The sequence below is a fragment of the Clupea harengus genome, chromosome 26 (assembly GCF_900700415.2).
Source record: "Clupea harengus chromosome 26, Ch_v2.0.2, whole genome shotgun sequence".
NCBI classification, from domain to species: Eukaryota; Metazoa; Chordata; class Actinopteri; order Clupeiformes; family Clupeidae; genus Clupea; species Clupea harengus.
In genome coordinates this window covers 1,777,084-1,792,083 of record NC_045177.1, presented here as the reverse complement: position 1 = coordinate 1,792,083, position 15,000 = coordinate 1,777,084, and the positions used below count along the sequence as shown (strand labels likewise).

At 44.4% G+C, this 15,000-nt stretch overlaps 2 protein-coding genes across 2 annotated transcripts in view; both read left to right on the top strand.

Annotated features, from left to right (window-relative positions):
- Positions 1–1,387: 1,387 nt before the first annotated feature.
- On the top strand, positions 1,388–10,150 carry LOC105892804 (stonustoxin subunit beta-like). Its single transcript, XM_031563443.1, has 4 exons — positions 1,388–1,505; positions 5,170–5,262; positions 5,535–6,965; positions 9,621–10,150. The coding sequence occupies exons 1-4, from the start codon at positions 1,388–1,390 to the stop codon at positions 10,148–10,150; spliced, it is 2,172 nt and encodes a 723-aa protein (XP_031419303.1).
- Positions 10,151–14,938: 4,788 nt separating this feature from the next.
- LOC105892871 (serine protease 27-like) overlaps positions 14,939–15,000 on the top strand; it is a 13,503-nt gene continuing 13,441 nt past the window's right edge. The window contains exon 1 of the mRNA XM_042703822.1: positions 14,939–15,000. This exon is cut by the window's right edge and continues 140 nt beyond it. Within this exon, the coding sequence (XP_042559756.1) occupies positions 14,939–15,000 (62 nt within the window).

Genomic DNA, 15,000 nt, shown 5'->3' with positions numbered 1-15,000 from the left:
GGGGGTGTTACGTTAGAGGTAGTCATAGTGCACATGGTTGTGGGGGTGTTACGTTAGAGGTAGTCATAGTGCACATGGTTGTGGGGGTGTTACGTTAGAGGTAGTCATAGTGCACATGGTTGTGGGGGTGTTACGTTAGAGGTAGTCATAGTGCACATGGTTGTGGGGGTGTTACGTTAGAGGTAGTCATAGTGCACATGGTTGTGGGGGTGTTACGTTAGAGGTAGTCATAGTGCACATGGTTGTGGGGGTGTTACGTTAGAGGTAGTCATAGTGCACATGGTTGTGGGGGTGTTACGTTAGAGGTAGTCATAGTGCATCCTGAGATGATCACAGGATTGTGTAGGGGGAAGAGACTGATTTTCTCTTTTTGTTAAATCTTTGGAAAAGGTCAGTGCAATGCCAGTTAGAATGAAAATTCCAATTGACATAGGGTTAGGGTAATTTGCCTTACAGGCCAGTTATAATGGCTAGAAGGGGTTGGTCTGGGGTTTTCTGGTTTATTTCCGTTTTTCTGCACTTCTTTTAGTGTTCTGACTTATTCTGAAAGGTTTAGCATGTAAAGGTAAAGGTAAGGAAGGTAAGACATATAATACTCAAGTTGTTAAAGAATCAGAATAAAATATAGCAACCACCACATGAATCAAAATAAACCACAGTATTTTGTATGTTAAAAATACAAATGATGGGGGGCACTGTGGCGTGAGCCTATAAGCCCCCCATTTACAGGCTACAATGCCCGCTGGGACACAGGTTAAATTCCGGCCTGCTTTCGTTTCCCAATCCTCTCCCCACCTCTTCACTCCTCCTCACTTCCTGTCCAAAAAACTTCACTGTCCTGTCCAAATAAAGGCTAAAAAGCCCATAAATAAATCTTAAAAATAAATAAATAAATAAATAATACCAATGATATCACAAACCTCCCCCTCTAACTTAGCACACCGCTCGACAGGCATGCATATACATGACATCATCATATATACACTTTGGGGGAAAGTATTTTTTGTATTTTTTAAATTACATACATAAATCCCTGACACCCGTTCCATTTCGGTGTGTGTGTATGTGTGGGTTGAATTGTTTAAACATTGTGGGCACAAACACCCTCTCTATGTGGCTTCACAGAGTGGGTCTGCCATGTCTCCACTGCCCAGCATGACTCAGTAGCTTCATAAGCAAGCAGCCACTAATGTGGTGTAATGGAAAAGGAGAAAATAATACTGCCTTCTGTAGCCAAGTTCCAAGTTCCAAGTTCCAGTTCCATCTGTTACTCCATGTCAAAGACCATTGTTGGTGACACCTCTACTCTATCCACCAGGTGGCTCATCATACAGGAGGGTTCCTGTCGATTGGGGTGAGCTCAGGTTCCTGCTCAGCAACAGCTGCCATGGGACCAGCCTGGGCCTTCAGTGTCTCCTGGATCCGCTGCCCGCAACGTGTCTTCCTCTCTCTACACTTCTGCCTGCTACTCTCCAGTATGGCTTTCAAAGTGTCATATGGCCAAGGTGACTGAAATCAAACTTTATTTATACGGGAGGTAACACCAGGAGGTAACACAATGCACTTCACAGCAGGAAATGGGGGGGGGGGGGGTAGCATGTAAACATAGGTGTTAGCTATACTTATGTGAGTAGCATTCAGAAAGTGTGTGTGGTTTCCCTACTACATATTTATGATTTCAGAGTGACCTGTCCCTCTCCAAAACTAGTGTCCCTACAAAATGCATATTGATGAGTTAGGTGTAAACACACCTGGGACACCTCGGTCAAAGACATTAGGTAATGGCCCTGGAATGTCTTTGTGGCCCTCTACCCCCCACAGGTTTTATTGCCACATCATGATCACTGATCACTGATTCTATCCCTGCTTTACCATACCCATATCATATGAATAGCTGTAATTTGCTAATGAGTGGGTCGTTAGGAGCTGAAACCTCACTCAGAGACTGAAATAGGCAAGGATTAGTTCTATTCTCCTTACAAAGTGCTTATTTATATTTTTTGTATATGTATATTAAAAAAATCAAAAGTAGAGGGTTCAAGGTTTCTGTGGATGTTCCTTTTAAGTCTCTAGGATAAAAACTTGCGGAGCTTTAAAGGCATATTGACAACAAGACATTGATTTATTTTCTTATCTCTCCATGGAGCTCTTTGTTTGGCTTAAACCTTTTTCAGTTTCATAGTTGCTACAGAGTCCAGTGCTGTCCTTAATTTGGTGTTGAGACTAGATAATTAGCACACGGTGGCCCAGTGCTGTTCTTAATTTGGTGTTGGGAGTAATTAATAGATCATTAGCACAAGGTGCTTTCCTTAATTTGGTGTTGAGAGTAACTTCTAGATACATGGTGGCCCAGTGCTGTCCTTAATTTGGTGTTGAGAGTAATTACTAGATCATCAGCACACCGTGACCCCCCTCTGGGGTTGTTTTTTATTATCATTTTAAAATTCTCAGCTCAGTCAAGATAACGTTTCTTAACAAAACACTTTGTTAATACTATTACCAACTAGGTACCAATGTTGTAAAGAAAATGCAAAAGTGGTCAGGAAGGGCAAGATCACAGATAGATGATATGACAGTTGTAAGACCCTTTGTAATCACTAGATCAACGGTGTGGCCACGGTTGTGAGTGGAATTAGTAACGTGTTGAGTAAAATCCATGGAATTCATGTAGGAGTCATTTATTCATGTTGATTCAGCAGTAAGAGTCATTCATTCATGTTGATTCAGCAGTAGGAATCATTTATTCATGTTGATTCAGCAGTAGGAGTCATTCATTCATGTTGGTTCAGCAGTAGTAACCATTTATTCATGTTGTTACAGCAGTAGGATTCATTTATGTTGATTCAGCAGTAGGAATCATTCATGTTGATTCAGCAGTAGGAATCATTAATTCATGTTGATTCAGCAGTAAGAGTCATTAATCCATGTTGATTCAGCAGTAGGAATCATTCATTCATGTTGATTCAGCAGTAGGAGTAATTCATTCATGTTGATTCAGCTGTAAGAGTCATACAGTCATGTTGATTCAGTAGTACGAGTCATTAATTTATGTTGATTCAGTAGTAGAAGTGATTCATGTTGATTCAGCAGGAGGAATTATTCATGTTGATTCAGCAGTACGAGTCATTCATGTTGTTCATGAGTGGCACGGTGGCTCAGTTGCTTGCACTGCTTGCACTGCTGCCTCACAGCAAGAAGGTCATGGGTTTGATTCCCGCATGGGGCGCTGTTGGCTCTGGGGGGCGGTTCCTCCCCAGAGTGCACAGTGCTCAGGTGGGCTATCTCCCAGGCCTTTCTGTGTGGAGTTTGCATGTTCACAACCCGTGTTCACAAGGGGTTTCCTCCACTAAGAACCCCAACAGTAAAAACATGCAAAATAACAGAACTCATGTCCATCCCTGACCAAAGATGGACAGTTCACTTCACTTGGTCCCTGGGCGCTGCAAAGCTGCCCACTGCTCCTGGGGGGTCCTTGAGGAAGGACGGTCCAGGATGGGAAAAAGCAGAAAATAAATTCACCGCGACCTCAGGCCTACCTGCGTGTGTGTGTGTGTGTGTGTCCTGTGTCGCCTCCATATATGCACGTGTGTGTTCCAGTGTGTCATGTGTGCCATTAAAAACCTGACAAAGGTCTTAATTATACTTAATTATTCAGCAGTAGGAGTCATTCATTCATGTTGATTCAGCAGTAAGAGTCATTCATGTTGATTCAGCAGTAAGAGTCATTCATGTTGATTCAGCAGTAGGAATAATTCATGTTGATTCAGCAGTAGGAATCATTCATGTTGATTCAGCAGTAAGAGTGATTCATGTTGATTCAGCAGTAGGAGTCATTCATGTTGATTCAGCAGTAGGAGTCATTCATTCATATTGAATCAGCAGTAGGAGTGATTCATTCATGTCAATTAAGCAATAATAGTCATTAATTCATGTTGATTCAGCAGTATGAGTCATTCATTCATGTTGATTCAGCAGTAAGAGTGATTCATGTTGATTCAGCAGGAGGAATCATTCATTCATGTTGATTCAGCAGTTAGAGTCATACATTCATGTTGATCCAGCAGTAAGAGTCATTCATGTTGATTCAGCAGGAGGAATCATTCATTCATGTTGATTCAGCAGTAGGAATCATTCATGCTGATTCAGCAGTAGGAGTCATTCATTCATGTTGATTCAGCAGTAGGAATCATTCATTCATGTTGAATCAGCAGTAGGAGTCATTCATTCATGTTGGTTCAGCAGTAGGAATCATTTATTCATGTTGATACAGCAGTATGAATCATTTATTCATGTTGATTCAGCAGTAGGAATCATTCATTCATGTTGATTCAGCAGTAGGAGTCATTCATTCATGTTGGTTCAGCAGTAGGAATCATTCATTCATGTTGATTCAGCAGTAGGAGTCATTCATTCATGTTGGTTCAGCAGTAGGAATCATTCATTCATGTTGATTCAGCAGTAAGAGTGATTCATGTTGATTCAGCAGTAGGAATCATTCATTCATGTTGATTCAGCAGTAAGAGTCATACATTCATGTTGGTTCAGCAGTAGGAATCAGTCATTCATGTTGATTCAGCAGTAAGAGTCATTCATGTTGATTCAGCAGTAGGAATCATTCATGTTGATTCAGCAGTAGGAATCATTCATTCATGTTGATTCAGCAGTAGGAGTCATTCATTCATGTTGATTCAGCAGTAGGAATCATTCATTCATGTTGATTCAGCAGTAGGAGTCATTCATTCATGTTGGTTCAGCAGTAGGAATCATTCATTCATGTTGATTCAGCAGTAAGAGTGATTCATGTTGATTCAGCAGGAGGAATCATTCATGCTGATTCAGCAGTAGGAGTCATTCATTCATGTTGATTCAGCAGTAGGAATCATTCATTCATGTTGAATCAGCAGTAGGAGTCATTCATTCATGTTGGTTCAGCAGTAGGAATCATTTATTCATGTTGATACAGCAGTAGAAATCATTTATTCATGTTGATTCAGCAGTAGGAATCATTCATTCATGTTGATTCAGCAGTAGGAGTCATTCATTTATGTTGATTCAGCAGTAGGAGTCATTCATGTTGATTCAGCAGTAGGAATCATTCATTCATTTTGATTCAGCAGTAGTGGGTTTTTCATTGATATCCAAATGGTTTATTTTCTATTTCTGTTCCAGCTGTAAGAGACTCCGTGCTGGTGACCAGCGCCTTCAGCCGACCCCTGGATCTGGGCACGCTCTACGACGCCCGGAACGACCGACTCATACCAGGTACAGCAGAGTAAAGCCATGTGCAAACAGAACTTATCTCTATTTCACTCATCTCTTTATCTCTCTCATCTCTTTATCTCACTCACTAACTGATCTCTTTATCTTTACTATTAATGCACTGTATTGGTATTAGTGCCATGGCCATGCCAGTGTCAGTACTGTATTACTGTATAAGTGCCATGGCCATGCCAGTGTCTGTACTGTATTACTGTATTAGTGCCATGGCCATGCCAGTGTTGGTAATGCCACTGGTCTCCTACCTTTCATTTCAGGAATCAGCCTCTGGAAGACTGAGGACTTCAACAGCAAAACACTTGTCAGTCCACGGCCCACCACAAGCTTCCAGGTGGGAGCGTCTAAGTCCCTCAGTGAGAAGACCAGTCTGTTGGACGTGAGTGCCTCATTGAAGGCCAGTTTCCTTGGTGGGCTGTTGACGGTGGGAGGTTCTGCGAGTTATCTCAAGCAGAGGACCTCCTCCAGTCGTCAGTGCAGTGTCACATTGAAATACCATGTAACCACTGAGTTCAAAGAGCTCATGATATCTGAACTAGGGACTCCAAATCCTGAGGTCTTTGACAAGACAGATGCTACACATGTTGTGAGTGGGGTGCTCTATGGGGCTGATGCACTCATGGAATTCCAAGAAACAGCCAGCGATAATTCAAGAAGGGAGGAAATCGAGGGAAACCTAGATTTGATGATCAAAAAGATACCATCATTTTCAATCGAAGGGCAAGGAAGCCTAAAGATGAATGATGATGACAGTCGAATGGTGCAGAACTTCAGGTGCAAATTCTATGGTGACATTCAACTGAAAGAACTCCCATCTACATTTTTGGAGGCTATAGATGTGTACAAAATGCTGCCCAGTCTGCTGGGGGATAAAGGAGAGAAGGCTGTGCCTGTGAAGGTCTGGTTGTATCCACTGAGCAAGCTTACTAACACTGAGTCCAAGCTGAAGAGATTGATCTCAGAGACACTGGTGTCAGCAGTGGAGAAGGTGATGGATGATTTACACCTGGCTGAGGTGAGGACCAACGACCTGCTGAAGAGTAGCACAGAGATCAAGGCTGAAGAAATCGTCCATAAACTGGAGGAGTTCCAAAGCAGGCTGAGGGTTTTCACCACTGAGTTTCTGCGGAAATTGTCAGACCTGATCCCAGCAATCAGAGGAGGTGACCTGGAAGAAACAGCCCTGAGAGACCTTCTGAAGTCCCAGGATGCATCTGGCTTCAGTGGGAAAGAAATGGAGCAGTGGCTGGATGGAAAGGAGTCTGAGATCAACGTTGTCACAAAGATCATAAACAAATTACGATATTATTATCATATTAAGATTAAACCTCAAGGACCTGAACTTGACTCTTTCCTCATTGACGTAGATGTCAAAGATGCCGTTGTGTTCAGCTTCACCTCTCTGAGTAATGAGGAGCCATACCTGAAAAAAATATCGAAGGCAGTTGAGTACGTCAAGAGTGGTTACAACATCAGCACACCTGAGCAAGACCGGAGAGAGGAGGTTCCCTGGTACAAGAGACCAGATATCTGGGAAACCCTGCACCACTCAATCAGGATCTTTATCAATGTACCTGTCAACAACAAAGTGATCAGTTTCATTTCAGACCCAGAGCACCCGGGAGCTTCTGTCCGCGGGTATCGCAACGCAGCCCTGAATAATCCACATTTGACACACCGACTACAACTATGTAAGTTTCAGTCATAATACTCTTCTGTTTTATACTATTCAAGATGTATGTCTTAGGTTTATGTTCTATGAGTCATTCTAGAAGTCATCTCCAATAATTGTTTTCATGAGTGATTTGCTTCACCTAACACCAAACATGCCACACGCACGTGACACTCTTTAATATACACACACACACACACACACACACACACACACACACACACACACTCTTTAATATACACGCATGCACAGACACACATACACACACACACACACACACACACACACACACACACACACACACACTCTTTAATATACACGCATGCACAGACACACATACACACACACACACACACACAACCACACACGCACGTGACACTCTTTAATATACACGCATGCACAAACACACATACACACACACACACACACACACACGCACGTGACACTCTTTAATATACACGCATGCACAAACACACATACACACACACACACACACACACACACACACACACACTCTTTAATATACACGCATGCACAAACACACATACACACACACACACACACACACACACACACACACACACTCTTTAATATACACGCATGCACAGACACACATACACACACACACACACACACACACACACACTCTTTAATATACACGCATGCACAAACACACATACACACACACATACACACACACACACACACACACACACTCTTTAATATACACGCACAAACACAGAGACACACACAGACACGCACAATCTTTAACAGTACGGAACACATTTATTCATATCAACACACATACACACACACACACACACACACTTTAACAGTAAGGAACGCATTTATTCATATCAACACACATACACACACACACATATACACACACACTCTTTAACAGTACGGAAAATATTTATTCATATCAACACACATACACACACACACACACACACACACACACACACACACACACTCTTTAACAGTACGGAATACATTTATTCATATCAACACACACACACACACACACACACACACACACACACACACTCTTTAACAGTAAGGAACGCATTTGTTCATACTATTATGCATACACACACTAACACACACTCTTTAACAGTAAGGAACAAATGTATTCATACTATTACGCATACACACACACACACACACACACACACACACACACACACTCTTTAACAGTAAGAAACACATTTTTTCATACTAACACGCATATACACACACGCACAGACACACACATACACTCTTTAACAGTACGGAACACATTTATTCATATCAACACACATACACACACACACACCCACACACACACACACACAAACACACCTTAAAAGTAAGGAACACATTTATTCATATCCACACACTCACAAACACACTACTCAGGCTTTGCAGGATGTGTATGTAATTGTGTGCGACCAATAAAGGACACAAATAGAGTACTATACTTCTCCTCTCTGATTCCCATAGGGTTAGCCATAGCCTACATATCTGATTCCCATAGGGTTAGCCATAGCCTACATATCTGATTCCCATAGGGTTAGCCATAGCATAGATATCTGATTCCCATAGGGTTAGCCATAGCATAGATATCTGATTCCCATAGGGTTAGCCATAGCATAGATATCTGATTCCCATAGGGTTAGCCATAGCATAGATATCTGATTCCCATAGGGTTAGCCATAGCCAACATATCTGATTCCCATAGGGTTAGCCATAGCCTACATATCTGATCCCCATAGGGTTAGCCATATCCTATCTGATTCCCATAGGGTTAGCCATACCCTATAGAACTGACAAAACAGAATAAAATAGAAGTCATTCTGAAAGCCCGATGGGACAGTCTGTTGGTGAACTGCAGTTTGTGAATAAATCACACAGTAAAAACGATTGGCACATGATTATTACTCATCAAGAAACCCAACCATACTTAATGTGTACATTGAAAACGCAAATTAATGATGTTAATGATCAATGACAAAGTTTGGGAGGAGCCCATAGGGATGATTGACAGCCGCCACTCACCCCTCTTCAATGTTCTTGGAGATTTAAACCCTCCTTACCTGTCCATCACATCACACGCTCCAGCGTAGCCACGTATCCCACCTCCTTACATTTACATTTAGTCATTTAGCAGACGCTTTTATCCAAAGCGACTTACAAGGATGTATACACATTTTACATTTATTGCACATCAGGAGCAATTAGGGGTTCAATGTCTTGCTCAAGGACGCCTTCTGATTACTAAACGACTTCTCTACCTCCTGTACCACTGTCGCGGTCACTGTCTTTTCACTGGTAGCGCTAAGCTCACACTACCCCTTATCCACAGGCAAACTAGTGAACATGTCATTAACACATAGTTTCCAAGTAGACTGGTGTGTGTGTGTGTGTGTGTGTGTGTGTGTGTGTGTGTGTGTGTGAATGTCTGTGTGTAAGGTATGTGTTTATACTGTCCCAATAAGGTGTGTGTGTGTGTGTGTGTGTGTGTGTGTGAATGTCTGTGTGTAAGTTATGTGTTTATACTGTCCCAATAAGGTGTGTGTGTGTGTGTGTGTGTGTGTGTGTGTGTGTGTGTGTGTGAATGTCTGTGTGTAAGTTATGTGTTTATACTGTCCCAATAAGGTGTGTGTTGTCTGCTGTGTGTGTGTGTTTGCAGGGGACTGTAAGCTCACACTGGACCCAAACACGGCGCACAAACGGCTCCTTTTGTCTGAGGGGAACAGGACGGTGACATCGGTGCAGGATGAGCAGCCATATCCGGACCACCCAGACAGATTTGTTCATTGGCATAATGTGCTGAGCAGAGAGCCTCTGGTTGGACGCTGCTACTGGGAGTTTGAGCTTGGAAGGAGGGGGGCTCGTATGGGCGTGGCCTATCAAAGCATAAAGAGGAAGGGATATATTTATTCTAGCCTAATGGGCCAGGGTGTAGATTCCTGGTGTCTGTATAATTACCTTACTCACTACAACGCCTACCACAACGGGCATAGAAGGCCCGTCCACTCCCCCACCTCAGGCTCCAAAAGAGTGGGAGTGTTACTGGACCGTAAGGCCTGCACTCTGTCCTTCTACAGCGTTTACTCTGACACACTTACACACCTGTACACGTTCTACACCAGATTCACTGATGAGCCCCTCTATGCAGCATTTATGGTTCATGCTGACTCCTCAGTGACTATGCACTAGATCACATGAGGTCCCAGGAGATACACACACTCATCTTCTTTCACACACACACACACACACACACACACACACACACACACACACACACACAGACACACACACACACAGACACACACACACACACACACACACACACACACACAGACACACACACACACACACACACACACACACACACACACACACACATAGACACACACACACATAATGGACTTCCACCATATGGTTATCCTTTGTGTTGGTTTCTGGGTTTCTAGGGTTCTAGGGGTTTCCCACGCACATTACCAGAGCCCTGTTAGCCGGCATGACCCATTACCACCTCCCACGACCCCATGACCCCATGACCCGTTACCGTCTCCCACGACCCCATGACCCCATGACCCGTTACCACCTCCTACGACCCTACGACCCCATGACCCGTTACCACCTCCTACGACCCTACGACCCCATGACCCGTTACCACCTCCTACGACCCTACGACCCCATGACCCGTTACCACCTCCTACGACCCTACGACCCCATGACCCGTCACCACCTCCCACGACCCCATGACCCGTCACCACCTCCCACGACCCCACGACCCCATGACCCGTTACCACCTCCCACAACCCCACGACCCCATGACCCGTTACCACCTCCCACGACCCCACGACCCCATGACCCGTTACCACCTCCCACAACCCCATGACCCATTACCACCTCCCACGACCCCATGACCCGTTACCACCTCCCACGACCCCACGACCCCATGACCCGTTACCACCTCCCACGACCCCATGACCCGTCACCACCTCCCACGACCCCATGACCCCATGACCCGTTACCACCTCCCACGACCCCACGACCCCATGACCCGTTACCACCTCCCACGACCCCACGACCCCATGACCCCATGACCCGTTACCACCTCCCACGACCCTACGACCCCATGACCCGTCACCACCTCCCACGACCCCATGACCCGTCACCACCTCCCACGACCCCATGACCCCATGACCCGTTACCACCTCCCACGACCCCACGACCCGTCACCACCTCCCACGACCCCATGACCCCATGACTCCCCGTTACCACCTCCCACGACGAGGACGTAGGGTTGGACTCTGAGATTAGTGGTACAGTTGGTTATTATCAATTACTGAATATATCTTAGTCTTGTCACTCATTCATGTGTCGTGACTCAATAATATTTTGGTCATGTAACGGTTATGTGCTCTGGTCTGTGTGAAAAATAAAGCATTTAAAGTGACTAAATATGACTTTGTGATCCTTTCTATAGTCCAAATGAAAACATTTAAAGTGAATGCATATGACATTGTGAACCTTTCTATAGTCCAAATGAAGCATTTAAAGTTGATTGTGTTATACAGTGTTATAGCCACTCTGACCTTGTGTTATACAGTGTTATGGCCACTCTGACCTCGTGTTATGCTGTCTGACCTTGTGTAATACTGTGTTATACAGTCTGACCTTGTGTTGTACTGTGTTATGGACAGTGTATGTTGTACCATGAAGTAGGGCCTTCATGGATTCAGGGTACAACATGCGGTGCATGTTGCAGCTGTCACCAGAGAGTATGATAGTGCATAAAAGAGAGGACAGGAGAGGAGAGGAGAGGAGAGGAGAGGAGAGGAGAGGGGAGGGGAGGGGAGGGAAGAGGAGAGGAGCACCAGTGCTAAGGGTCAGGGTTGGGGAGAGGAGAGGAGGGGGAAGAAAAGAGAGGAGGGGAGAAATGAGAAGAGAAGAAGAGGGGAGAGGAGCACCAGTGTTAAGGGTCAGGGTTGGGAGAGGAGAGGAGAGAAGAGGAGAGGAGAGGAGAGGAGGGGAGAGAATGATAGTGCATAAAAGAGAGGACAGGAGAGGAGAGGAGAGAAGAGGAAAGGAGAGGAGCAACAGTGTATGTGTGTGTGTGAATGTCTGTGTGTAAGTCATGTGTTTATACTGTCCCAATAAGGTGTGTGTTGTCTGCTGTGTGTGTGTGTTTGCAGGGGACTGTAAGCTCACACTGGACCCAAACACGGTGCACAGATGGCTCCTTTTGTCTGAGGGGAACATGAAGGTGACATCGGTGTTAAGGGTCAGGGTTGGGGAGAGGAGAGGAGAGGAGGGGAGAGGAGAGGAGCACCAATGGTAAGGTTAATTTAAAACAGCACCCTTTTTACCCTGTCTAAAACAGCCCTGCTCAGAGCGACCTGTTTTGAGTGCCTGTTCCTTTATATTCTAATGAGCCAGAAAGATTGCCACAGATCTTTTTAAACATAGTTTTTAAATGTACTGGCTGTACTGTAAACAAAGGAACACTTTATTTATGTGTGTCACCATTTATTCTCTAAACACAATGCAAACTTTGCTAAGCAGTTACAGGTATTTGGCGTACAGAAGCTTTGTTAGCTGGTGTTGGGGGTTTCTGGGCCGGAGAATCAGGGTGGTCCTGCCCTCCTGCGTGGCGCCCCAGATACGCAGAGAATCAGGGTGGTCCTGCCCTCCTGCGTGGCGCTCCAGGGTCCTGCCCTCCTGCGTGGCGCTCCAGGGTCCTGCCCTCCTGCGTGGTGCTCCAGGGTCCTGCCCTCCTGCGTGGCGCTCCAGGGTCCTGCCCTCCTGCGTGGCGCTCCAGGGTCCTGCCCTCCTGCGTGGTGCTCCAGGGTCCTGCCCTCCTGCGTGGTGCTCCAGGGTCCTGCCCTCCTGCGTGGTGCTCCAGGGTCCTGCCCTCCTGCGTGGTGCTCCAGGGTCCTGCCCTCCTGCGTGGTGCTCCAGGGTCCTGCCCTCCTGCGTGGTGCTCCAGATATGCAGAGAATTCCCTGATGCTCAAGGAAGGTAAACGGGGTTCAGACCTGCCCTTGATTGAACCTCGACACAAAGCTGGCTATAACTTCACATGGTGGCTATAACTTCACATGGTGGCTATAACTTCACATGGTGGCTACAACTTCACATGGTGGCTATAACTTCACATGGTGGCTATAACTTCCCGCTTGCCAGGTTTCTCAAACTTGGCAGAGAGATCCTCGGGTTACATTACATTCAGTCATTTAGCAGACGCTTTTATCCAAAGCGACTTACATATGTGTGACTTACAATGTATACACATTTTACATTTTACACTGATGGCACACTGCACATCAGGAGCAATTAGGGGTTCAGTGTCTTGCTCAAGGACGCTTCGACAGGGAATCGAACTAGCAACCTTCTGATTACTAACCGACTTCTCTACCTCCTGTACCACTGTCGCCTGTCACTGTCGGGTATGGGGGCCGGGTCCTGAAAATCCTTGTGAAAGATGAGGTCCAACAGTTTATCCACGTAGTCTGTAATACAGAAAAAAAGATTGTACAATTTTTTTATAACATTTTGCAATTTTTTGTATTTATATTATTTTCTTTTTATTATTATTTTCTAGTTATATAATTCTATTCATAATGAAGGCAATTTAAAGACAGCAGTTCATTTATATGTTATGTATGTTTCACTTGTTGTATAAGGGCTGTTTGACTTTGTGAAATTTTAAATAAAGCCTGTGACACTCACAGAAGGTTGGATCTGCTTTCACCCTTCTTTTATTTGGGGAAGTTAATTCTAAATAGTGGCTCACCAGTGGAACTTGTTGTTTATGGACGCCAAGCATTTTCATTTAAATTGAGTCATTAGGGGGGAAATAATACTTGAGTATGTGTGTATGCGTCTGTAATTGTATAATAAATACATAATAGGTATACATTTCTGTGACGATGTCATCGTCCCTACGGTTTAATATGCTCTCTGGCTGCCATGCCATTGAGCCGGGCTCTTTGGTGTGGCGGTCAGAGCGCATGTTTGGCACCCTGTAGACCTGGGTTCGAGTCCGGGTAGGGTGACCCTGCTCTCCCTTCGCTACAATTTCTTTCAAAACAATTATAGTATTGTTCCCTGCATAACATTCCAAGAAAAGGAAAGACAATATTCTTTTGCACAAAAACGCAGAATGCGTTGCAGATGCAAACACTGGGGGAAAACAGGGTCTTCATGGGAGTTCAGCGGCTGTCCAGTAAATGTGGTTTTTTTTTATGTCGCGAAGCCACTTCTTCCGTTTCTTACATTCCTTATTCTGTGAAATCTTCACCAGTTTCTGAGACATTCCATATTTTAGTCATGCACAGACACGGTATATATTGAATACAAAATTAACACCCATATTAGCTCTTAATAATATTACAAACAGGGCATGCCTTTGGTGTATTGTGTGAATGAGTGAATTGATTACAAAGTTGCCATTTATGAAATCTTTCTGCTCTGATTATAGAATAAGGAAATCACCAGTCTGTGATAATTATTGATGTGCTCCATGACTTTGATAAGGAACAAAAGTGCTGTGTGGACAAAGCATACCTAGAGTAACCAACTTAGAGCATACCTCGAGTAACCAACATAGTTTTCACATGTGAACAGGGACTTTCTTAGCCTGATGAGCCAACCCTCCCGCACACAAACACAAACACAGGAAATAATACCTTTTTCCATGTGCCACACATCGTAGTAGTGTGTGATGTTGGCCTCCCTCAGAAATTTCTGGATTTGAGGGTGGCGGTCTGTGACAATGCTATCCAGAGTCACACCTCGTGCCTCCAAGAGAGCAAGGCTCCTTTTCAGACCCTCTTTCTCCATGTGGTAACTCCCTCCAACTTCATTGCTCTGATTATAAAAGCATGTTTGATCATTTCAACTCTTTCATTTTGGGACTTTGTTTCATTTTAAACTTATAGATACTTATCGACTTTTATTTTCAAAAGATTACGAATGGCAGCCATATTGAAAATGTCGTTATTGTCGCATCGCTGCATTGGAATCTGTCGCCATTTCCAGCTGGAGTTGGCAGA